This window comes from Electrophorus electricus, chromosome 6 (genome assembly GCF_041902795.1).
Source record: "Electrophorus electricus isolate QZ-2024a chromosome 6, ASM4190279v1, whole genome shotgun sequence".
NCBI lineage: Eukaryota > Metazoa > Chordata > Actinopteri > Gymnotiformes > Gymnotidae > Electrophorus > Electrophorus electricus.
In genome coordinates, this window is record NC_137502.1 from 8090609 (window position 1) to 8116834 (window position 26226).

Genomic DNA, 26226 nt, shown 5'->3' on the forward strand with positions numbered 1-26226 from the left:
AATCTAATATATTTGGCGTGATGGTGAAATGCAAAAAATTCAGAAAGACAGCAGCACCACCTAGCACGCTGCTTTTCTAAGGGGCTCTGTGTAGAGAAGCTAACCACTGATGAATGCGGTAGATAACATGGCAACACACAGCAGTCGTACGCCTCTAATATATATGATTACACACAGCACAACGCCTTACTTTCATGATGGGCAAGTGATTTTTGACCTTTCTTCCTTCTAGGCCAATGAGATGCTGTTTTGTGGCAGGAAACTGACAGCCCAGGAGGCGTGCAGCCGTGGGCTGGTCTCGCAAGTGTTCTGGCCCACCACCTTCAACCAGGAAGTAATGCTGCGGGTGCAGGAGATGGCTGCCTGCAGCGCTGTGGTATGAGCTCGTGAGCCCTGGGTTACCTGGCTCTGGCTTTTTACGGGGGTTTACATCGGCGGGAGGGGGGGGTTCTGATCTGGTTTTATACGACATGATAAGTATTGCCATTTTCCTGGTGATTACCAGAAGTGTTTCAGAGATGCTCAATATTGCAAGTCCTTAAAATAATCAGTCAATAGTTCCGTCAGACTGGATTTCCTTTCCACACGACATTCAACAGTTGTTCTCATTACATACTTTAAATGAGCAGCATACAAATACTGTTTCATTTTCTTTTCTTTTATTTATGCGTTTTTCCATTTTCTAAGGTGTTGTTTTATACTTTTTATTCATATATTAATTGTTTCCGATGCTGATTTTGTTTGCTTTTTTTTTTTTTTTTTTTTTTTTTTTTTTGGCTGTAAACCACTTTGCGCTACATTTATATATGACAGGTTCAACAAAAAAGTATAATTCATCCTTGACTTCAAATAATATGTGTGGGGATGTCTTTTTATCTTCCATATGCAGGTTCTAGAAGAGTCCAAATGCATGGTGCGAAGCATCCTGAAGTCTGTCCTGGAGGAGGTGAACGAGAAGGAATGCCAGATGCTTAAACAGCTGTGGTGCTCCACCAAGGGACTGGAAGCTCTTTTCAACTACCTTCAAAATAAGGGTTATGATGCCTAATTTTCAGCCCTTCTCCAGTCTTTGAGAACTGTGTCCACAAGATCAAAGACCCTCAGCTGCCATGCCATGAAGTGTCACCCCCCCCCTCCCCCCACACCCCCCCACAGCTGAATCGGGCACATCTACTTTGAGTAGTCAATGATGTCATATCCTTTGAATGAGATTAAACTAAGCCAAGAATACAAGTTTTTTGGTTTGTTTTGTTGCTTTTCTTTTAACTACAAATCCTTGGTATCAGAGGGATTCTATTTCCCAAGGATACTTTAAAGCCAGCCATTTTCGTACACTGAAAATTTTACAAAATAATGAATGCCTTTAATGTTTTCATTCTTTATTTATTTGAAATCAAGCCATTTTGTAAGGTTAAAAATAATTGAATAATTGTATGTAAACGTGTACAGTGTAGATAATTTGATTGTTGTGTATTGTCTTTTTGTTTTCTCTCATCTCTGAAGGGGTGATTTTCATACCAAAGGTCCTTGGTAAGATTATTAATCTTTTTACCTTAAAAGCATTCCTGTCATATATTATTGTCCATGTGCTATATGACATGACCTCAGTTGAGTGCAGTAGTGATGGGTTAGCAACATTGCTGTTAACTGCAGTGCCTCTTTGCAAATCGCAGTCACACATTTTATTCCCCTAAATCGACAGAGGTTCAGATCTACCTTGGTGATGCTGTGAAGCTGTCAGTCTTTGGTTGTTAGATGCTACCGATTATACTGCAAACTACCCTCGCCGTCTTGAACATTGAATGTGATGATTATTCCCTTTTTTCTGTCTGATTAGTAGTCTGATGATATGTTTGTGTGGGGGGTGGGGTGGGGTGGGGTGGGGTGGGATGGGGGGCAGTCAGGGAATTCAATGTGAAGAAATTAAGATATAATGTCCCATGTGTTATTCATCTATGAGTCATAAGTCTATGCAAATCTAATACCAGGACATTTCTTTTTGGCTTTATTTATCTTATTGACAGCAATGCATTGCTAGCTGAAGGAGATTAAAGTTCAGAATGAAGACTCTAGATGTGGATGTTATAGCTAAGACATTCGTTATGGCTTGGAAAATAACTGTGTTCAAATATGTGCTGCTTTTAGTTTTTCCCTCTACTAGACTATCTGTATTTTTTTCATGTTCTTTCCATGATTTCTAGCAGTGTTATGGTTACTTATTGCATGCAGTAGATATTTGACTCGGCATAGTCATTCTCTGTGAAAGCTTTCATGAGGATTTTACTTTAGGGTCAAATGTTTAAAATGTAAATGGATTAAACAAAATGACAGCAATAATCTGAATTTCACTTGTTTCATCCTGTCATTAGGTTTATCTGTTTTAGACCCTGTAAAAAATCAAGACTTAAGAATTATCAAGATAATTTCAATGTTTCTTTCGGCACATAACTAAAAATCCACTAGTTATCTGAAATTTCAGAGACTACTAGTAAATTATGAATTAACCTAATACTGATTGGGCTCCACCCCCTTTTTGTAAGGGAAATGATGAAATGCATTGCTGTCTCTTATTGTTGGTAAGGAAGTCCAGCTCTCCAGGTGTAGTGAAGAACTCATCAGTATCGCTATGACAGTTTGAGGTTAACAGAATTCTGAGGCAGAATCCAGATTCATTGCTTATTGGTTCCTGATAAATATCACTGGATATTTGTGTCCTGTGCTCTGATGGAAGACAAATGTCAAAATGAAAAGGATTATGTAATGGTGATGGATGTGAATACATTTTTAAATGTCAGATGATTATTTTAGTTAAATTTGTTGCATATTTTTGTAAAGAATTAAATGAAATATTTTGTTTGTGTTCCAAAGTAATATTCAGTCTCTGCACTTTGTCAGCCTGTTGGTATTGTGGAAATAATACAGATGTGTATGTTATTTTTGCATGTGATGTTTTCAGGATAATTATATATATAAATATGCTAGTTTATATACTTACATGTGTAGGCCTGAGATTATTGTTTTGTACAGAGGTGACTGGTCATTGTTTTGTACAGAAATTGAGACATTCAGCCATTGTACAAAAGCTAAATTAACAGTGTAACATGCTGTTTTATATATATATATATATATATATATATATATATATATATAATATAATTATGATTATGCATGTATATTATTGTAGATAAATGTTGCTTGTCAGATCTTTATATTTCAGGGTATGTTTTTGTATTGCCATAGTAAATAATGTTAGAAAACTTGCATAGTTTATTTTTTTATTTATTGAGAAATACATAAAATATTGTAGGCGGTCCTGTGGCTCAACAGTGCCATTACATATGCATACCCTTCCACTTGTGGCTTCTTTTCCTTCCAGTATTTTTGGGATTTATGGGGGTGAATAGGCACTCCGTTGAAATTTGGGATGATATAGTCAACTGTCAATCACAACTTGTGTGCAGAATTCATATTCAGGATCGATCTACTGTTTTATCTTTGTATGGCGACTTTTATCAAAGAATTTGAGTACTTTTCAAGCTGTGATAATTAAGGAACATTTGCCTGTCGTAAACTAGTTTTCTTGTAACTTATCAACATGTATGAAGTATGCTTTTAAGAGACAAGTTTGTTTTAAAAGAAAATTGTATTTGTTATATTAATAACAAAATAATTGACATTCTGATTACCTGATTATTTGTGACATTCTTCACTTTCCTATTAAGAATACTGGAACATTGTGCAGAGTAACTGGATTACATGCACATGGAAATAATTTCTGTGGTTTATGATATGTACAAATGGAAAATACATTTTTTGAGGTATTGAGATGGTCCATTACTAAATATGTTAAATATTGAAGAATATATTGCTCATCTAAAGTTTATATTCATATGCTTTCCATTATTCTTTTAATATATTGTTAATAGACTTGCAACTATTACATTTATTTTTGACATTTGTCATCTAAAAAAGTTTTGATTTAAATTTTTTCATTTTTTCCACCCTCATGCCAGAGATTATACACATTTGATAAAGTCCTTTAGTCTATACAAGTTGAATGTTGTCCCTTAGTCTTGATTCTGAGTATTTCTGGGTGCCTTAGAAGTCGTGTATTTCCTCTGTGTCAGTAGGATGCTCCGTCTTCGTGTGGGAGGGGTGAGTGGAATCTAATAAATGACAATTAATGCAGCATTCTACATGTATTTATTTCTTCTGTTACTTTGCCTGTGTAAGCACACTTTTTGTCCAACATGAGACTTCTCTATTTATTAATTTAGGCAAACTAATTCTGATAAAACTTTTTGGATTCTCAGTTCTTATAACCAATAAAAAGCAAACAACATTCTTGGAAAGTATTCAGACACACAGCATACACTAACTATACACAGTTCTTTCTGGGGTTGCCATATGTTTATTTAATTGTAAATTAATATTTACTGTTCCATCAGTGTTAATACTTAACCCAAAATGTGCTGCCTATTTAACTTCTCGAAAGTCTTTGATAAATTAACCCAGGCAATCTTCCCAACATCCTCCACAGTCCAGCAGATGTCCACAAAGCAACAAACATTACTGGACCAGTTGTGAAAAGGCGAAGATCTGAATGACTTCACATTTTCAATTGGCATACAGTGCTGGGAGCCTGTCTGGCTTAGGCTTGATCTTTAGGGCCTTCCTTCAAACGCTGCTTCATCTCCTGTGCATGAGCCTTGCTCCGCTCCCGCTTTGCTTCATACTGAAAAGATAAACAGACAATGTTGCAGGGGGATTCAGATCAAATGAGCACCACGTACAATGTTATAATAGAAAGTTGCATTGAAAATTTCTCAACTGCCTCAAAATGCAAGTAAGCACGGTGATGCAAAAAAAAAAAAAAACTAATAAAAATGCATCAACCATGGCTTCAGTAATAAGTCAAAAAATGCTTATTATTACATCTTGGACAATTTTTAGAAAATGTATGATTGAGTCTACTACTATGATTTCAAACTTCATGTGCCAAAGCTTCCTGCTCATTAATGATCCTTGGTATTGCCATACTTCCACAGCTTTCATTAAATGCCACCAAAGGTTTAAATCTGGGGACTGAGATATCCACTCAAGGACATTCCAGGCCCCGATCTGTGAACCAAGTTTTCATTGTCTTGCTGGTACGTCCAGTGACCTCTAAGCTTCAATTTATGCACTGAAGGACTCACATTCGTCTTCAAAATGGCCTGGTTTTTCAAAGACTGCATGATTAAGAGTCTGAACCGTGTGAGTGGGATTCTTATGCGATATGATCCAGACTACCAGTTCCTGCAGCAGCAAAACACCCCCACAACAGGACTGAACCGCCTCGATGTTTGACTATTGGAATAGTGTTCTTTATAAGCCTTTCCCTTCTCATGCCAGACATACCACTGATCCGTGGATCCAAACAGTTCCAGTTTAGTTTCATCACTCTATAAAATTCCCAGAACTCCATAGGCCTGTCCAAATTCCTTTATGAATATTCAAGTCATGTGATTCTCAGTAAAGAGTGGAGGTAGCGAGTTGTTGGAGAGTGAAGTTCTTGGTTATGTAGTTTTCTTCTTAGTGTTCAATAAGGTTGTTTCTTCATTCATTCATTCGTTCATCAGATCATACTGCATGTTTTTAGCAGTATGATCGATAGCAAACTGGTCCTTACTAAGGAAAAGATGGGAGGAGGCACTGCGCAGTGCTCTGGTTCTGCTGCGTTGGTGTCCCTCACAGCCTCCTAGCCTAGCATTTTTCTAACTATCATCCAGTCCCCTGAGAACAAACTGGATGAACTTCACTGCCACATCAATTCCTGTCGAGACCTGCAGAAATGCTGTGCATTAGTCTTTGCCAAAACCTTGTTGAGACTCTCCATACCAGTTTTATTCAACCAGATGGCTTTACCTCGTACCATTTAGATCCCAAATTAGCCACCACCGACAAGCTGTCTGCTTTTTAATCAATAACATGGTTTGCTATTGTAGAAATCATCCTGCAGTCCTGCACACTGGTGTTCGAATGCCTCCCAATCAAAAGCTGGCCATTTTACTCTTTTACTCTTCACTCTTCTTCAGTGCTTACCACTCGTTACATCTCACCAGATGTTAAAGGCTATGGACAAGCTGCATGCAGCTAATAGCAAGCTGGAAAACAGATACCCAGACACACACTCTGTTGTAACTGGGGATTTCATGCACTGCAGCCTTAAAAGGGTACTGCCTAAGTACTACTACCATCATGTATCTTGTCCTACCAGAGAAACAAAATCCTCCATCACTCTTACACAACACTCAATAAATCAATAAAACACTCGATAAATCACACTTCGATAAATCTGACCACTTGTCTGTGTTCCTGCTACCGGCATATACATGATTACTGAAGCAGACTACACCAGCAGAGAGGAAAATTCAGTGCTGGAACACCAAGTACAAATCTGAACTCCAAGACTGCATAGAAAACACAGACTGGTTGATTTTTAAAAATGGCTTCTGAGAATCTTGATGATTCACAAATACTGTGGTGGATTATGCTAGGTTTTGTGTTGATATGTTCCCTCTGGGATTTTCCAAACATATAACAATCGGAATCCCCGATGGTGCTTTGCAGCAGGTTAATATGCAAAAAGATACATGTGTTGACTCATACTTACTCTGTTCTGCTTTGTACAGTAAAGCAAATCTGAGCCACAGCAGAGTAAATATGAATGAGCACATTTTTGGTCACAATTTTCAAGTTTATAGTTATCACTAAGTGGAAAATGCTACAACCTGCAGCCACAATAGGCTCACAGGGGGGCAGAGGGTCTTGCAGCCCCAACAGACTGCCTCCCTTCCTACACCTCTATTGTACAATATGAAGAGGTCACTTAACTGGTACACAAGTAAATAAAAATATTCTAGGTCTTCAGAAAATCCTGAATTTGTAAATTCTTAGTCTCAGGGGAGGCTGAATAATTTTGAACGCAACTGCATATGCACTGACATCAAATTAACCAAATTAATCACAAGGAACAATCACTGTATGCACTCATTTTGTACTTTTGTAAATTTGTCCTAGCCACGCTCTTTTAATAGTGGCCTCTTCAGAAAAGTGATCTTAGGTGGAATGTGAAAGACATCTTCGGTAGTAGTTGTAGCCCTATGGAAAAAAAGCCTAAGGACTGCATGTTTTACATGCTTCCAGAAAAGAGCAATTTGAAAGAAATACTATTAAAAACATTTTGTCTTGTAGTCAATTCATCCTTATAGCTGTGAAATGAGATAGAGATGCACTCTGAGACCTTGGGCAAAGTCAAAATCACTGGATGATTGAATTTCCCTGTTTTCTGTAAAATATCACCTTATTTCATTTATACCAGTTTTAAAATGCCTGTAAATGTTTATTTTCTTAAATTCTTTAAACCCTAGGCTTATTTTTATTTCCCCCCATTTTTGTCAATGAAAAATTCAGTTGCAGTTAGTGTTTCTGAATTAGTCAGCCACACATACCATGTTATTTTTAAGAGACCCTTGTCTAATCAAATGTCATCATTTGATATGTAAATGCTAATAGAAATTTGATATCTTTGTGATTTTTGCCATGTTTTGATTTTTTTTTTTTAAAGTTTTTTTTTAAATTACTTTTCCAGATGTGAAAACAGTTCTCATCTCATATCTTTTCAAGAATGGTTATACCATGTTGTCTGTGAGCTGAAAATATAAGAATTCTGATGATAGTAATAAGACATGTTATAAACTATGATAAAATATAAGATTATCTTAAGGTGGAAATACTTTTATTGCTCTAGCAAGCCAGCCTTGGTGTTTTTGCTTTCAGAACCAATGCATCCAGAATCCTAGCCAATAAACAGTGTTAATCTCCCTTTCAGATTTGCAGGAAACTGAAGACTATTGTTCATCTGCATTAGAGAGGTTATCTATTTTCCTTGCACTTGTTGCCACTGGCTTGTTCATTAGGTATCTGGACACAGACATTTGAAAAGCTGCTTTGTGACAACATATGTTGTAAAAAGTGCTACAGAAATACATTTTGACTTGGCTTGAAGATTCATGTTTCTTCAGTGGCTGACGTAGGGTGATCTAATCAAATAATATTTGATTTGAAACATCATACAAACACTTTAGAAAAACTGGAATAATAATGGTGAAAGAGAAGTGAAGTGTAAGTTGTGTTAAATGAACAACCACTTTTTTTAACTTTTTGATGCATCAGCAACAGTGATGAAATAAAATTTATTCAGAGACATGAACTGCAAGTCCCAGCTCAAAGTTTATGTGGTTTAGGTGTGCTCAGCAAAGAAAATTAGATAGAGTAGCAAAATAAAATGTGTTTTCATTTGAGAATATAAAGATGTATAAAGATTCTGCTTGCAAAATGTGGCTTTCAGGTTGTAAGAATTGAAAAAATATACAAATGGTTCAGAGGATCAGACGAGTTGACCAACACAGAAGCAGCACTCAGCAGAGATGTCTGGATACATGCTCCTAGACCAGTCTGGGGTTTGAAAGCTGAGAAACTATATCTCACCTCTGTCCGAAGACATTGCCGCATTGCACGATCCATATCATTACAAGTCCCAAAGAACCTGAGGATGTTGTGCTAAAGATACAATTGAAAATATAAACAATTAAATGTAAACTAATGTATCTTAATTCAATCAGTAATAAGGAACAGTCGTAAAGAATTAATTAAATGTAATTTAACAATACTTGGGGACAGGTAGGCATGAAAAATATGAATTCATGATGCTGGGAATGCTCTCTTACCTCCTTGTGGCACTGTTTGAGTTGTGTTATCAGTTCATTGCATTCCTCTGTGTGTAAATGAGGTGAGAGGTCTGGATGCATCCTGAGTTAAAGTGACGCTTAAACTGGAAATACACAAAAACAATCACAACATTTTTCTGCTACCGTGAAAGTGTCACAAACGTCTGTCAGCATAATGAAAAAAGTTAAATGTTTAAGAAAATTAATACATACATATCATTAAAGCAGCAATGTCAGACATGTACTGTTTCTACAACAACAACAATTATTATTGTTATTATTATTATTATTACTATTACTACTTTGTACAAAAGTAGTACAAATAGGTTAACCGAGGCCAGAGACGGCCTGCTTTACACAGCAAGGATCACAAGTCATTAAAAAAATATTGTCACGTTAGCTTGCTAGTTTTAGATAGTTTGATTGGCATCGTGTTTTTCTGTAATTGCTAATAGTACAGAACACTACGAGAGGGAACTGATTAACGTTATACATTCACATGGTCACATTAAACCTCTTTGATATGACTTCCCATCCCTTAACGTGACCATCTTAGAAAAACAAAGCACTGTAGCAAACACTAAAGTGTCGTACAAGAAAAGTTAGATACAAATAGTAGCTCAAGATGGCTATCTTAGGTTAGTTCAATTCAAAATATTTTTAGTCCTATCCTTACAAACAATCCTGCAGGAAAACTGGGTTTCTACAACAACCGAGCATCCAGTTAACTGAAAGCTTTAACTACCAGCTCCCGTTTTGTTTAGCTGTCTAAATGTTAGCTCACTTTGCACCAATAGCCGGTGAAGGACAAAGCTTGGTGTTACCATGTTGACCTCGAATAACGTTAGTCCTATGCCGTCGATTAAGACAATTGAAACCCACACCAATGTGGGATTTAAATGATTGTCCCGCCATACTATTACAAAAAAAGCCTTATCTATGCTATCTACCTAACTAATTAACATAGGCTACTGATTTGAAAATACACATTGCCCCCAGAGCTTTCCCTACTGTAACGTTAGTGTGTAGTAGATGAAATAGATAAAGCTCGGTTTGCTGGCCATTAGTCTATCAGCTAGCTAACTAGACAACCGGTGTTATTACACTAATAAAAAAAAAGCTTACTGTTCTTGGGCTGAAGCGGCTGTGTTAGCTAGGCTGTATGGTGCAAAAACAATAAAGAGTTGCCACTTCTTTGACGCCACATGAGATTATTCTGTAGCGTTAGCTGGCTAGCTGGCAACGACGCCCCCAACAGAGGGCAGCACCATCAAACTAGCCACAATAGAAGTTAATTAGAAGACTTTCAATAATGTTCATGTGCTTGTTCGTATGACTGGAGCGCTTGTTTATTGTTTATTATTTAAAATTGGACTTTAATCTAATTCTTTAGGCAATTTACTGTACGTTCACAGTCTTTTATTTGATTTAGCTATATTTCGCAGGATATTACGTATTCGGAAGTATGTTTCAACGCGGTGACGTGTGTGTTGCTTGTTTAAGCTGATCTGAGATCGTTTTTTCCGTTTTCTTAAACGGGTGTGGGTAAAGTTAGCTGGTCTTAAGTCAGACAGAAAATAAGAAGGCGAAAACGTGTTTTTTTCAGTTCTTGGCGGTTTATTTTGATTTCGAATTCGTATCGAAAATGTAGTTTGCTAGCTGGCTAGTTATTAACAAGTTGTTTTCGAATTTTATGTGTTTGTTTCTTAGTAAACAAACAATACTACTAAATGGACGGACAAGCGAAGACTATTTTACAACGGATTATACGAAAAATACCCAACAAAAAGCTAGAGGTTACTCTGAAATCCTGGGACCGTTTATCAACTGAGCAGCTGGAGTCTTTGGATTGTACCCAACCAAAATGGTTATTTTTGGAAAACCTAATCTCCAGATGTGGAGTAAGTTAACTATCTGTCTAGCTAAGGTTGTTTGCTGTATGATATCTAGGTAGTTAATTAAAAGACGATTAGTTAATCTAGCTAGGTTAGCTAACGGTTTATTACTAAACTTATTACTTTCATTATCCGATATGTGTATTCAAGCAGTACAATGCGGCGAAACAAAAGGCAGACTTACATTAGCTAGTAAGATAACGCTGGACATTAGCTAACTAGCTAACCTATCTTGGCTCTGTTACGATAGCTAATACGTTGCCTATGATGTTGATAAGTTTCACTAACTTGTTCCACCTTCAGGAAAAAAGGCTGGGTTTGAAAGCTGTGACAAAATTGGAGATGGTCTGTGAGTGATGTTTTTATTGACTATATTTTTACTAATTTTGATGTTGTGAAGATGTTTAATACATGTCATCTTTATTTGTTTAGTATAGTGAATACCTGATGCATTACATAAACGTACACTTGTATTTTTAATACTAGATTACATAGACAACCCTAATCAAGGAACCTGGCAGGCCTTTCAACTCATGGAAGCAGAGGGTAGGTTTGTTCTGTGTAGTTACATAAAAGTAAGATCAATTGCTCCATTGTTTTCCACAGGAAGATCAAGTACTTGGTACGTGGATAAATAACCTCAAATCATTCAATTCCATTGAAAATAAGATAATTCTTGTCTTTTGGTGTCTACAGATGATGCTGTTTCTGTGAGTTTCACACAGTTTAGGGAGCGATTCAAAGCTAACTTGGAGGAAGATTTCAGACATGTAATGAACCTTTCAGATATCACTTTACTTATCCATATTGTTAAATGAATAGCATCATATATTCTTGTCAAGCAATGAGAGCATATTTCATAAAATGCAAAATTGGCTCCTGCAGACTGTTTTGCCTCGATTTTTCATATGTTCATATATTTAATATGTAAGTGATTGAACTATCACAAGTGTACAACTGTCCAAATAGTAATCCATAATGTAATGGTTTGACATGGATTGTACTGCACGTTCATATTATCCAGATCTGTCTGTCCAAGTATATAACTGTTGTAATTTGTGAATGTTTGTTTTTTCTTTTACAGATATCTATTAGGATGAAAAAACTTGAGGATGGGGCTATATGGATTCGTATTGCATGGGGTGACAACTTCAGAAAGCCTAACCATCTGAAACCAACATACGTTGTGCATTATTTGCAGACTCCCTATGTGTTTTTCCTTAATTTCATGTCCAAGCACAAGCCTTTCTTATATGAGGTGACCATTTTTGCAGCATTACTTGTTACCTCTGCAGCAATTTGACCATGGACAATTTGAATAAGGACTATGTCTCTAATATTCTAATATTTGCTTTGGCCCTAAGGCTCTATTTCGGGCCACCAGACACACATCCATAAAGGAAGCACACTTGAGTGGTCGAAGTCTCACTGCACTGAGAGACTTAGTAATGAGACAGTATCAGCAGGTTAGGTAGATTTTTGCTGTATTAGATTAAATTGTTAAAATTTAAATTCTGAATACTAAATTGGCTTGTTTCTGTTATATTTCCAGGTTTTCCCAACAAAGGACAGAACCTTAAAGGAAAGAAATGGAACTCCTTTGCGTATGCTCTTTTTAGTTCTTACCCCTTGCCTACTGCTTAAGCATTAGGATGCTGATATTAGCACCATGTAACCATGGTTTCAGCTTTAGTTTGTTTATAACCAACATTCCCCATCTCCAGTTTTACATTACTATTGTGTTTGATTGTGTCTTGCTTCTGGATTTCCCCTTATAGACCCCAATATTGAAAAAGAGCATGCAGAGTATGCTGAAAGAAGACATCAGATGGCATGTGAAGCATTTGGTGATGGAATCCTGCCAAAGTTGGAAAGGGCTGTGTATAAGGTGTGTGCCTTAACTAGCTAAAAGGTCTGCAGTGTACATAACATCACTGCTGTCACTGTCTTTCTAATGATATGACCCTATGTTAACAGTAGATCTCTATTCTGAATGTATGTTCCATCTTATCTGAAATATGTATGGTGGAATTTAGAGCTATTAAATGGGAAGGGCCCTGCATAAAGCTGGATTCATGAGTATTTATGTAACTGTGTGTGTTTGGTTTCCCCCCCCCCCTTAAAATCAACAAATTAATGGATTTATCAATTATAATTATTAGATGGACGCTATTGGACTTCTCATTAAGATACATTGATCAGTTAAGATGCTGGTGTCATCATCTCTCTCTCCTTCCACAGCTTGAAACCAGATATAGAGGCAATAGCAGCAACACACTGAATGATAAAGATGAACTCTTCAGGGGGGTGGTCAAGTTTTCCAGCAGCAACCTCCTGCAGTCTTTTCATCACTGTGTGGCAACAGGTGAGCAGATTCTTAATAACATTCCTAGAATCATGCCATTAACTGAGAGACACTTTATTGTTCTTTAACCAAATCCCTATATGCTGTTTTATGTTGTAATAATTTTCAGTCAGGAACTGATTGTTAGGCATGGCATTTCCCCCACAATTTGAAATAATGGTATGCATTACCACTTGATGGCAGTGTAAACCCCATTTCTCACAGACCTGTATTTTTCTTGCACATGGATAGAAACTGCTGCATCTATTGAATTTATACTGTATATACATTTACACACACATGCACGCACGCATCTTTATTAGGTTCACCCGTTCAGCTGCTTCTTAACGCAAATATTTAGTCAGCCACTCACTTGGTAGCAACATTTAGGCATGTAGACATGGTCAAGATCAGAGTAATTTCGTTCAGCTAAGCTCTCAATGTATGGTGTGAATGCCAAAGTTCACTTTGACTTTGGCCATAAAGGGATGTACATGGTTAACAATACTCAGGTAGGTTGTGGTGTTTAAACAATGCTCAGATCGTATTAGGGGGCCCAAAGTGTGCCAAGCAAATATTCCCCACACTATTACACCACCATCACCAGCCTGAACTTTTGATACAAGGCAGGATGGAACCATGCGTTCACGCTGTGTATGCCAAATTCTAAACCTACCATCCAAATATCACCGGAGAATTCAAGACTCATCAGACCAGGCAACATTTTCCAATCTTCTAATGTCCAATTTTGGTGAGTCTGTCTGAATTGTAGCCTCGGTTGCCTGTTCTCAGCTGACAGGAGTGGAACCTGGTGTGGTGTTCTGCTTCTCTGGCACATCTGCTTCAAGATTGGACATATTGTGCTTTCAGAGATGTTCTTCTGCATACCTCGGTTGTAAGGAGTGGTTCATTAAGTTATTGTTGGCTTCCTATCAGCTCAAACCATTCTGGCCACTCTCCTCTGGTTCTGGCATCAAAAAGGTATTTTCGCCCAGAGAACTGCCACTCACTGGATATTTTCTCTTTTTCAGACCATTCTCTGTAAGCCCAAGAGATGATTGTGTATGAAAATCCCGGTAGATCAGCAGTTTCTGAAATACTCAGACCAGCCTGTCTAGCACCAACATGCCATGTTTAAAGTCAATCAAATCACATTTCTTCCCCATTCTGATGCTCATTTGATCTTCAAGCAAGTCATTTTGACACTGTACATGCCTAAATTCATTGAGTGGCTGCCGTGTTATTGGCTGATTTAGATATCTGCATTAATGAGAAGTTGAACAGGTGTTCATAATAGTGTGTGTGTGTGTGAGAGAGAGAGAGAGAGAGAGAGAGAAGCACAGCACTTTGCTTGCACAGCTGGTGCGTGCGTGCGTGCGTGCGTGTGTGTGTGCGTGTGTGCGCGCGCGCGTGTGTGTGTGTGTGTGTGTGTGTGTGTGTGTGTGTGTGTGTGTGTGTGTGTGTGTGTGTGTGTGTGTGTGTGTGTGTGTGTGTGTGTGTGTGTGTGTGTCAGGCACAGCTGAAGAAGAACCTGTCCAAAATAGACTTCACTACACTTTTGAATATCTCTACATCTCTTACTGCAGTTACTCAACTGCAATTTGAAACATAGAAAATGTTTGTGTGTGTGTATTATACATTTTCTGGTCTTACCCTTCCAGCGGGTGTTCATATGCTGTGTTCCCAGGGATCCCATTTAACCCAGTTAGATTCCCAGGGATCCCAGTTAGCTGCACTATTCTAATTTGGGGATCCCAGCCTCAAGTGCCCCAATTCCACTGGGACAAACTTCCTACATTCATTCATTCTTCTTGCAGTTGCTTGTACTTTTGATATTCCTTCCTTTGGATGTTTCTATCACTTAGGACTGCTACATCTATTACCACTGCTATTTTCTGTATATTATGAGTGGTTTTTTTTTTTGTTTGGGTTTTTTACGTGGAGTTACATGCCTGTGTTCTCTTACTGATTCATTCTTTGACAGGCATAGTTGAAGGCCCAGTAACCCCTCTGTTGTCCTCCATCACACAAAAAGGAAAGAACTATTTTGTGATCACAGACAAAGTCCCAGGAGCCACCCATTAGATGCCAGCTCACAAGGCTTGATGCTGCAGATACCAAGGATTTTGCCTGGCTGTATGTTTGTATTTTCTACTTTTACCCTTGTTCAGCAATGTTTTATAGATGTTTTAATGTTTTTAATAAAAATGTAACCTTTCATCAAATGCATTTTCTGTTTTTCCATATTTAGATCTCAGTAAGGTCGAATTTACTGTAAATTACAACCAGAAAATAAATTTTAGTCTGACCTATTTGTGTGGGTTTTTTTTAACTTTACTGAATCATAAATGTTTAGCAAATGCCTTCAATTTAATTTGAGGTTTTAGTTTACATTTTATTTGTGGTAACATTACTCTTTATGCCAAAATATATGGGTGAGCACGAAAATTAAATATAAAAAATCCTAAATTGGGTACATGGGAGTCTATCACTTTTCTATACAGATAATCAGGTTGCGAGGACGTTGCTAATTGGGTGTGCGGGTTGCTAAGTGGTCCCGGAAGTAAACGTTCGCGCGTCAAAGGTGTGCTGCTTCAAGAAAGGCTGGTCGTTTACAACAAACATGGCTGATCCCGCTGCGGACAAGTCAGGTGGCAGTGATAAATTGCGTCTCAGCAGTCATACATTCAACGAGGAAGCACGATGTCAGGCTAGAGAAATCATTAAACCCTCCATAACTGAGCTTACCAAAGAAGTGCGGACCAATATCCTCTGTACCGTTGAAGGCTGCGGGAAAATTCTCCCCAACACTCCGGCTCTGAATATGCATCTTGTCAAGTCCCACAGAGTCAAGGTAGTTTGCTAGCTAGCTAGCTAAATACCTAACTCGCTGATGTTGGATTCCAATCTTGTCATGTAACCTGTGCTGTTTTCTGACCAAGACTGTGATAAACCAAAATGTGCTTTTTATTTTAAAGCATGTTTTAGGAGATAAATAGACTTAAGTTACGCAGTTTTGGATGAAGGCGACTGTTGGGAGAAGCTAGCGTTAGCTGCTATAGCCTAAGATGGTGCTTTGACCCGCAGTTCTAGTTAGCTAGTCAGACTTACAGTTAACTTAGCACTGGCTAGCTAATGTACTGTTATATTGTATTAACTACATATCCTGCTTATTTAATTGTTGTCTTTATTGAGTAGCTAGGTAGCTATACAAGTTAACCCGCATTGCAAACACAGTGGCAAGTAAGATATATCTAGCTAGCACTAATTCAAGCTAGCCTTAACTTAATTTCAAGCATGTGAGCGTAATGATGAATGAAAAGCGTAAGCAATCATTCTCGCCTGAAAGTTTGTCAGTTTGATAGACGCGTCATCCAGTCGAACTTTTTCTTTACACCATGTTGATAAAGGCAAGCTGTTGTGATTGGGCTAACATTAGTTACTCTAGTATGGCTTTAGCTAGCTGCTGTTCCCGAGCTTTAGATTATCTTTGAGCCATAACATGTATGTTTTAAGTGGCAATTAGTCCGTTTTACTTATTCAGTTAATAAAATAAGTTCCGTTTATGTATCGGCATTCATAAACTCAATGACACTGCAAGGAGGAGGAGAGGGCAGCAAGCAAGAATAATGAGCAATAAAGGAAAGTTTTAAGTTTAATTTTAAAAGAAGACAGTATAACAGTAACAAGGAGGCTGTGTCAGAGAGTTCCAAAGATTTGGAGTAGAACCACTGAAGGCTCAACCCATGGGTGCAAGTCAGATTTGTATGACACCAGGAAGTCCAGAGCTAGAAGATCTAAGGGTGTGAGTACAAATGGATGAGATTGGTGCGATATGTTGTACCAAGACCATAAGAGCTTGAAAAACTATAGTGTTAAGGAATTTATGCTGAATACAAGCGATAGTGGGTAGCCAGAATAGCTGCTGAAGGACTGGTATGAGTTTGCAGTACTATCTCTAGTTCTCTAGGACTCCACCTGCCAAGTATTGGATGAACTGAGGACAGCTGAACACTAGCAGAGAGACCTTAAAAAAGAGAGGTTGATGGTATTGTCAAAACAAGCCGAATTCTTACACATTTCATGGCTGTTGTACAAACACCAGTATATACTGTAATATTACCTCGGTAGTTTTGTTTGTTTTCTGTGTCCTTACCTTTTTGGTAAAAGGAGATCAGGCTTTCAAAGACAACAAAGAGTCAATTAACACGTCTAGTTACATGATACCTTTGAGTTGACTGCCCAGCGTGTCAGAATAGGACAAGAAGCAGCATTGAAGGAGACCTTTTTGGTGTATGAGTAACACAACTCCATTCAACAGTACAGTATAGGAATGCTATAGTGGAATGCTAATGCTTTATTTGTTACTGAGGAAGGGACCCTATGGCAGCAGTTTTTGCAGAGTTCACTTCATAGTATAGTGCCTACAGCTCATTATGCAGCTTTAACCTTCAGGGTGCATCTATGCTACTGCATGTCAAGCTCCGTTTCTCCTGATTTACACTCTTGTCTCTCCACTCAGCCACTCTCAGCATGCCTCTTCTGCTTCCTGAACAGACAAAAGACTTTAGTTCAGCGTGCCATTTTCTTTTCTGTGGGACAAGTAATTGGCACAGTGGCTGTTGAGTTCTTAGAGCTTAGGCTTCAGTGTCATGCAGACATTGCCTGAATGTTAACACCAAGGCGCTGAAGTATTTTGCTGTTTCATTAGATTGATATAAAAGATAAAGCTAAATAATAGTTTTGGTGTCACAAAGTAGCCTTTACCCTCTCTGATAAGGTAAGCCTGTTATTCAATCATATTATGCAATCAGATGACGGCTGTAGCACAGTCCACAGGAAGATATGAATGTGTTCTGGCAGGAGTAACTTGTTCAGAAATGCTGCATTTGAATTTTTTTGTGTATACCTGCTTCAGTTTCTGTAGGTTTCTTGTAACAAAAAGAATTAAGTCCTTTGAAATGAATTACATAAGCTTAATTATTTGGAACAGACTGGATCATTTGATGGCAGCTCTCCATTCTCATATTAATTCTTAGGTGCTATTGGATGTGTTGGCGGTGGTGAATGAGTCATGGGCACACATTTCATGTATGTTCACTAAATATACTAACAAATGAAAATCAGCTGCCAGTGCTTGTAGCTTTGTAATTCTATTATCTTCTACATTTTATTTCTATCATTAAACCTATGCTGACCGTGTTTCATCTTTCTAGGACGGCATTGTCAACCCCACAGTACGGAAAGATATGAAGGGTACACAGAAGCTTTACTGTTGTCCAATAGAAGGCTGTCCAAGAGGACCCAACAGACCCTTTTCTCAATTTGCCCTGGTTAAGCAGGTAATCAGTTATTATCCAAATTGTGCCTAAGGCACAATGGTATCTAAAGCACAGATGCAAAGCCTTAATATCCTTTGTTGGTTTTCTGCTATATGGGTTAGCATTTCATGAAGATGCATGCAGAGAAGAAGCACAAATGTGTGAAGTGCAGCAATGGCTACAGCACAGAGTGGGACCTGAGGAGGCATGCAGAGGACTGTGGAAGGACGTACAGCTGTACATGCGGTTGCCCTTATGCAAGCAGAGCAGCACTCTTATCACACGTTTACCGAACAGGCCATGAGGTTCCCCAGGAGCACAGGTGCTCATTCCTTCTTCTGGTGTCTTTTGTTCTATAGTAAAAATGCACATTGGTGTTTAACATTGGAGCTTTTTGCTTAATGGAAAGAAATTAAGTTGAACATCTTTAAATACAAATCCCCTAGTGTTTGGCCCACACTTTGAAACTGTAGCCTAAGCCTATAACTCGTTTTCTGTGTCTATTGTTTTACGTACAAGCCACTTCTCTGTTTCACTTATAGATATCCACCTGTGAAGAAAAGGAAAATGGAGAGATTATCTAGCAGTGCCTCAAAAGTTAGGCCCAATGACCAGACATATGAAATGGCAGATGTTGATAAGGAACTCTCAGAAGGAGCAGTCCCTACTGAAGGAGCATCTCAGACTCCAGATTCTCCCCGACGGAATCCTGTCCACTCTAAAAATGTTCAAAAGCTCCTCTTGCCCAAGCCTAAAGTTGCTTTGGTCAGTGTCCCAGTGATGCAGCTTGCACACCTGCCTGTCCTCCTACCCCCAGCAGAGAGCAGTTCCTTAAGGTCTGTGGTCTTGGCTGTGGATGCACAGGGATCAGTAAGCACTGTGCACCTCTTGCCTCAATCACTCGGGACAGTGGTGCCTGCTCTGAACACTAAGACTATGAGTTTCAAACAGGCCATGCCTGTTTCCAGATCAAGCCTGGATGCTATCAGCACAGGGATACAAGTCAATCTGGAGAGCTTGGTCTCAGTAGGTGAGCCTGACAGTGATCTGGTACCCAGAAGTAAAAGCACCTCAACAAACATTCAGACTGATATCTCGTATCTCAGTAGAGGATCTATTGGAGGAATCACCATCACGCCCATCGGTGAGCCCGCAGTGTCATCTTGCTCCCAAACTGATATTAGTGTAAGTGCTCAGATCCAGCTACCTGTCAGTGTTCAAACACAGACATTTCCTTTGAAGGTCAAAGTGGTATCTTCTATCGGGGCACAGACAGACACACTCAGCCAGCTGCCTTTCTCCTCTTTTAATATAACAAGGGAAACACAGACCAGATGTCTAGCTGCCCCGGTCTGTAGGACGCAGATGGACCAAGCTATTATGTGTACAGACATTTTTGATGCAGACATGCTCAGTGTCTCTACGCAGACGTCACTGACTGATGGACCTTTCAGTACGAATGGACTTGATCCCATGAGCACAGAGCCAGGACTCTTTGAAGATAAATCTGCCACATCCCTGTGCTTTGGAGTGCAGAGGGACATTTTACCCCAGAATGCTGTGGCTGATAATCAGACTCAGACCATGACTCTCTTCAGTGACCTTGAGAACATCCTTTCTGATAGCATGGCGAGCGGAGCACCGAGCTGTGGGTCAGGTCTGGTTCCAATGCAAGAGCAACACACGGGCATTGACTTTGACTTTGAGGATTTTCTCAATGCAACACACATTCAGACTCAGACAGATGAGAGCGCCTTGGGAAGCCTGAGCTCAGAGACACCCCTGGAGCTCCTAGACATCGAGACACAAACCGATTTCCTACTTCTTGACAACTTGGGTGACAGCCACAATAATGATGCTGGCACAGTGGTACAGTCTACTGAACTGGAGCTGGAGATGTTTGATACACAAACCCAAACAGATCTGAACTTCCTACTCGACTCCAGTGGCCACATGCCACTTGGCAGCATCCTCAGACATTCAAGCTTCAACATGAGCACTGAGTCCTCAGATACAGAGACCCAGACAGAAAGCAGAGCCCCTATTCCTCCTCCTCCCCCTACTCTGGCCTTGTCATGTCCCCATGAAGGACAGGTGAGGCTTAGCAGCACAGAGACCCAGACCATCTCCACCTCTTCCAGCTTTGGCCAACTTTTCCTAACCAGCAATGAGACACAGACCGTCATGGATGACTTCCTTGTAGCAGATCTCGCCTGGAACATGGATTCCCATTTCAGCTCGGTGGAAACCCAAACTAGTGAAGACCTCTTCTCTCTTTTTCAGCACTCTGACAAGCCCACCAGCTGAGTACCTATATTATGCATAATCTGTTTCTGGTGACTCTCATCCAGAGAAGCTGAGGACCAGCAGACAGAGTTCTTTCAAACGCTCATCAGCAAGGGCCCTGACTGATGGATGGTGCTTGTCAGAATTGAGTTGCTTGTACTTAATCGACATCTCAAGTCATTTCACAATGAGCAATGTATATCTGTGAAGGTCCATCAAGCTAACCCATGTAGAGTTTAGCTGCACTTTACAATTTCATTGTCATTAACTGACTGCTCTTTTGCTTTTTATTTGCACATAAAATGTGTGTGTGTGTGTGTGTGTGTGTGTATTTAAAACTCTAAGTAGTACCGAATGTATAATTTAGGTAGTAAGATGTTGCTACTAAATGGTTGTTATGACTCTGTGGCACAAGTTTGAAGTTTCTGCTTGGCCTTTTTAAGTGGCACTTATGTCCGTTTTTGTTGGCATAGACCCAGCTAGCTGTCGTCACTGTGAGCAAACTACATACAAGATTTATAAAAGGGTTCATGTGGATATTTTGTGCTGACTGTTACAGCATATATAGAAGCAGGCACCTCAAACCATCTGCAAGTTATAAAATATGCATATTTGTGCATGTTCTGAATGTTATGGTTCCTTTAACAGTTGAGCTCAACTGATGCTCTAATACACTATGATTTGCATTCTGTGAGTGAGTAACATGCAAATCGCAATTGTTTACAGTAAAATTAAACCTTTAATATTTCACTGGAAGCATGTAACATTTTCACTACATGTGAATTTGTTCACCTTTAAGCATTAGATTAGATTTTTTTGTTGGTGCCTTAATGGTTTTTGTTTGTTTGTTTGTTTTGACTGAAAACATGAACAGTGTTTAACCATAAATGTATTTAGTTTACATGTTTAACTATTTTGCACGGATTGTTGCCTACTTTAACCTGGCCTGTTTTAGTAGGTATGATTTGGGACATTGTCAGTTGACCAGTATGTTGTTACAATTTATAAATGTACCTTTCCACAAGCAGCAGAATGTAAATGACACTGTCCCATATATGGAAGAGTGCTTAGCAGCACTGTATCAAATGTTTTTTTGTTTTGGGGTGGGTTGTTACTGGTTTTTCTTTCCCATGCTTAGCAAATGCGCACATTTGCATTCAACTACCATTTCTTAAAACAATTTGGATCTGCCAATAGATAATTTAAATAAATATAACTATAAATGCATATCTTTTTTTTCTTTTTCTTTTTTTTTTGCACAACTGCAAGAAGAAAGTACTATAGATTAATATTCTCATCTTACACTAAGTAGTATGCATGCAGTCTTGTTAGTGCCAAGAATTTCCATATTGGCTTATATTGAAATTTTTGTCTTAGTTGGTATGTGCATTTCTTTAGGTTTTGGTGAGGTATGCCAGTTTAACCCTGTATTTATTTTCTGTTTTTAGGCTATGCTGCAGCAGATGCTCATAATAAAGTGCTATTCAGAAATTTGGTGGTACCTGTCATCAGTGAAGTCTTGGTTAAATTGTTTATTTGATTTTAAGAAATCCATGTAATTAAAACATTTGCTCTTTTACATAACAAATTCAAACAAACTTTAAATAAGTTGGTTTACAGTTAACAAGAATTACTGAACCCCAGGAGTGGTTGTGGCATTTTGAGGGAAAATAATTTCATTCTGTCTTACAAGTGAAATGGGCTGCAGTAGTCAAAAAAGGCAGTAATAAACACACTAGCACAATATTTACATTGACATCCTTTTTAATTAGAATGAAAGCAGTCTTTTCTCTGTCACAATTCTGACTCTCTAAAGGAAGTGCCTAGCTTTCATCCAAACTAACTCTTCCAAACTCCTTGAAAATATTGTTTTAAACATTGTTTTGGCTGTAGGTGTCTGCTGCTGACAGCTCACAACTACTAAGGCACGTGGGAAGTACAGGAACCTGAGGCTACATAACTGAGCAGCCTTTGTAAGTAGGCAGTTCAGTTGCTGGGTAACTGGAAAGGCTCTCTTGACCAGAAATGGGTGCTGCACTGTTACTACAAATACTGAAAGGCCCTTGCAACAGCAAGCTACGCTTTCATTGTCTTTTGTAATGCACTTTACATTTTCCAGCAGTACAAGGTGGACACTTTTTAACACTGGTGGCAATCATGCCTTTACCTCCCTTAAAATAAGTATTGGTATTAAGTTACATATAAAATGGTGACTTTTGAAGCTGCCCATATGATGTGCATTTCAAAGACACTTTTTCCAATGACACATTGTCTTCTGTTTAGCTACCACTACATTCTGCTTGTGGTCCACATTCCTGAATTGATCCACTATCAGTGTGTTTTCTAAATTCCATTAAACTATGTTGTGACCTAAGTTATACATACTAGTGTATATATTTTAAATATAAATATAATAGAGTCTCACTTGAGTATAAAATCCTACATTGCACTAATACTTCATGGCCACTTTATTAGTACACCTATCTTACAGGTGTACTTATCTCCAGTCTGTTCATCACTGGTAAGTTTTAGACATGCCTACGTCTAGGCAATGGGTGGTTCTCAGTACACCAATGATACTGACATGGGTGTGGCATGATAGTGGCTGTTGCACTGGTATGAAAGAATCAGGCAGGGCAGTGTTGCTGGAGTTCTAACACAAAGGTTCCCTGCCAGATAAAAATTGGTTTGCTACCCAAAGGTATTTAGCCAATTGTGGTCTGGGTCAGAAACTAACTATTGATGAGACGGATAATGGCTAACTACTAACTGTTTCTACTAAATAAATGTGTGTAAATTATTAATATAGGCATAATGAAGATTTCTAAAACCATCTACAAATCTTTAAAGGTTTTCAGACCAGAACATATTCTCTAGTAATTATTTAAAATAATATTTGAATTAGTAATTCATCTTTAGTCCTTAGACTAATTGATATATTTACGGTATGACTCTAAGTCATCTCGGTATGCAGAGAACTTTAATAAATTGAGGCAATGAATGATGAGTAGCTCCTTCATAATAAACGTTGAGTCGACACTGGTATTGGGACCCTGGTGCCTAACAGCATTGGGAGCTCAGGCTCTGTCCTCCTTAGATTCTTGGATCTGAAGCCAAAATGTAATCTGTGGCCAGAGGTGTGCTTGAGAGCTGACTTGGTCAGCTCATACTGTTTGAGGTTTCTACCCAAGAGGGAAGTAGCCCGGGCTATGGGGTCTGCCATAGTGCTGAAGGGCTGATGCCTCTTGGAGACAGTGGTGCTCAAAGTAGAGAGCAGGTGATACTGGTGCTGGGCTAGTCTCTGCTTAAAGGTAAGAGATCCTTGACGGGCATCTAGAGTTGAGCTAGAATATGGGGAGTCCAGTTCTCCATCAACGTCCACTTTCTCGCCAAAAATCACCGGTCCTGAAGTGCCACACAGAGCAGCTTTCTCAGCCTCCCCTTTTGCTTGATGCAGATCAGAAACTTCTCTCTTGTTTAGAAGACCGGGACTCTTTGGTTTTGCCTGTGCAGATTCTTTTACAGGGGGCAATACAATAAGGGGGCTGATGAGTGCAATCTTTTCCACACCCTCATCTTTCAGAAAAGGCCACTGCGTGTTATGCTGAGGGGGGTGAGGAAGAGTTTGATTGTTTATGCATGGTTCACCTTCAAACAGTAGTTCATCTTCAAGAGAGTCCGACTTGATGTTCCTCTCCTGGACAAAGTAAAAATCTGATTTTTCCTCTTCTGGGGAAGAACAGGATGAAATATTGCTGGGAGCTCTCTCTAGGAGTTCCGGGGTGGTAGAAAGAGGTTCCTCAGCAGTTTCACAGGACAGTTCAACAGAGGTTCCAGAACGTTCAGGACCAAGGATTTCAGACAGCTTCAGGTGCTTTAAATCAGCACACAGAACACAATGGGAATCTATGACATCTGATTTGACCGTAGTCCCTTTGCTGTGGGCTTGAAACAAGCAAGCAAGAGGGGAAGACTGACCCCATCCTTGCATCTGTCAACACAAATCGGAGTGTGAGTTTTAAGAATAAGTTATACAAAACGTTTTATAGCTTTAAAGAAATAGTTACAAATTTACATATTTTTTTCCACTTGTACCAAGTAGAGTTAATGTACCAAGGTGTGTCTGGTTTCTAAATGTTTAATTCTTTAATTTTTCACTGGAACTACAATGTTAATGTAGCTAACAAGTAATGGAAACATATACTCCACCAGTTGACACTTCAAACTTCAAGCTTCAAAACACATCAGGTAAATATACTGTTTGAAAGTACAGTTTCATGAAGTAGCACACCAATTCTTAACACATGTATAGGAATCATTAATACAAATAATTTTATCTTATAGATTGACCTTAGTTGGATAGACCTTCTTAACCCTTTTAACTGGCACAGAAAACTTCACAGGAGAGGCATCAGGTTTACTTGCATTAAGCCACACGGCCACTGGCTCAATTCAAGAATTTGTTCAGTAAACACAGAAAAGAAAAAAAAAAATCTATAAAATGTATTAATAAAATTTTGAATTTTAATTATTTACAATATATAAATGATTTATTTTATATAAATATTGTTTATTGTTTTGAAGAAACCGCAACGTTAAGTTACTTACAGCTTCCTCCCAGCCACTTTGAGTCTGGGACTCATAAGCCTGCTGCTCCTCCTCACTAATATCCAGCAGCGCATCCACACACTCCCTGTCGGGAGCCCTGTAGAAGCGCCCGTCCCGCTGGTGCTTCCCCAGAGCATCGTCGTCATCGGCATCAACGGGCCTGCGTCCCGATTCGCGTGACATTACGAACCCTCCGGGTGAAAAGCTCTGAAATATCGTTATCGTTAAAACGAGCTAAAATAGTTTCTCGTGAAACCACATTAACTCACTATTAAACTTAACGAAGGTAACATTTTAAGCTATTTGGTCTAATAGCCCATGTCCTGCTGCCCCGGGTGTCATCGGCTACATTGACTTCAGCGAGAACGGGCAGCGCTCACGGCTAGCAAAGCTAGCGCTGTTGACAAACACGTTGCTATGGCAATCTGAGGAGAGCAACGTGCGCAAAACTGTGACGTCTGGAGGGGGGCGTGACAGCAGAGTCTAACTGTACTTTGTGTACTTTGCAGGTGTATTCTTGTGCAGCCTATATGTAGGAAATGTACTATCCTACAATTTGATTAAGCTACAAGTAGTCCGTTATCATGACTCTCGCTCTCCCACCGTGTTATTATTATTCGTTGTCAGTGTTTTCGTGCCTACTTCCGTAAACACGTCATTACTTTTGAATACCTCGCAGCTTTAGTAGTGTAGTTCTACATATTCCCATAGCTTGCTTTTAATAATCAACCGAAAACGACATGTCGAATTTTTGAATAAATTAAAAACACCGACTATTGATACTCTCAAACGATCCTGCAACGGTTTTGCTTTTTGCCGTATGCAGGAACCAGTCACCTTGAAGCTCAAGCTTTACGAATACGGAAATCGTGTTTGTCGACGGTATTATATATATATTTCCTTATTATTTACCCTATCCTGACCGTTTGGATATTTCCTTTCCAATGAAATACTCGGAAAAGTGCGTGTCTGTTTAGAAATCCGCTTCACGACAAACCACA

At 38.9% G+C, this 26226-nt stretch overlaps 5 protein-coding genes across 8 annotated transcripts in view; 3 read left to right on the top strand and 2 right to left on the bottom strand.

Annotated features, from left to right (window-relative positions):
* The window catches only part of LOC113570807 (chromodomain Y-like protein 2), a 29970-nt gene extending 25776 nt beyond the window's left edge, over positions 1-4194 (top strand). Inside the window, exons 6-7 of the mRNA XM_026999438.3 lie at positions 233-376; positions 890-4194. Of these exons, the coding sequence (XP_026855239.2) occupies positions 233-376; positions 890-1048 (303 nt within the window). The 3' untranslated portion in view covers positions 1049-4194. The remainder of the gene's footprint in view (positions 1-232; positions 377-889) is intronic.
* On the bottom strand, positions 4185-10041 carry cmc2 (C-x(9)-C motif containing 2). 2 transcript variants are annotated; one of them, XM_026999443.3, is made up of 4 exons: positions 9897-10041; positions 8772-8875; positions 8533-8604; positions 4185-4735 (listed from the first exon to the last, which is right to left on the bottom strand). In XM_026999443.3, exons 2-4 carry the CDS (start codon positions 8850-8852, stop codon positions 4652-4654), a joined length of 237 nt encoding a protein of 78 aa, XP_026855244.2. In that variant the 5' UTR covers positions 8853-8875; positions 9897-10041; the 3' UTR covers positions 4185-4651. The 2 variants fall into 2 exon arrangements, with proteins under 2 accessions (XP_026855244.2, XP_081571747.1); XM_081715621.1 differs by lacking the exon at positions 9897-10041 and adding an exon at positions 9448-9466.
* A 254-nt stretch (positions 10042-10295) lies between these two features.
* cenpn (centromere protein N) lies at positions 10296-15316 on the top strand. The gene is made up of 10 exons (XM_026999553.3): positions 10296-10672; positions 10970-11015; positions 11153-11212; positions 11363-11436; positions 11751-11924; positions 12031-12132; positions 12219-12270; positions 12445-12554; positions 12908-13031; positions 14995-15316. Exons 1-10 carry the CDS (start codon positions 10502-10504, stop codon positions 15093-15095), a joined length of 1014 nt encoding a protein of 337 aa, XP_026855354.2. The 5' UTR covers positions 10296-10501; the 3' UTR covers positions 15096-15316.
* A 307-nt stretch (positions 15317-15623) lies between these two features.
* atmin (ATM interactor) lies at positions 15624-22108 on the top strand. Of its 3 annotated transcripts, none has more exons than XM_035525162.2 (5): positions 15726-15864; positions 18050-18101; positions 18227-18352; positions 18454-18653; positions 18874-22108. In XM_035525162.2, the coding sequence occupies exons 2-5, from the start codon at positions 18078-18080 to the stop codon at positions 20636-20638; spliced, it is 2115 nt and encodes a 704-aa protein (XP_035381055.1). In that variant the 5' UTR covers positions 15726-15864; positions 18050-18077; the 3' UTR covers positions 20639-22108. The 3 variants fall into 3 exon arrangements, with proteins under 3 accessions (XP_035381057.2, XP_035381055.1, XP_035381056.1); XM_035525163.2 differs by lacking the exon at positions 15726-15864 and adding an exon at positions 15881-17790; XM_035525164.2 differs by lacking the exon at positions 18050-18101 and having other exon boundaries at positions 15624-15864.
* A 255-nt stretch (positions 22109-22363) lies between these two features.
* c6h16orf46 (chromosome 6 C16orf46 homolog) lies at positions 22364-26216 on the bottom strand. The gene is made up of 3 exons (XM_081715611.1): positions 26138-26216; positions 25226-25432; positions 22364-24608 (listed from the first exon to the last, which is right to left on the bottom strand). The coding sequence occupies exons 2-3, from the start codon at positions 25406-25408 to the stop codon at positions 23634-23636; spliced, it is 1158 nt and encodes a 385-aa protein (XP_081571737.1). The 5' UTR covers positions 25409-25432; positions 26138-26216; the 3' UTR covers positions 22364-23633.
* Positions 26217-26226: the final 10 nt, after the last annotated feature.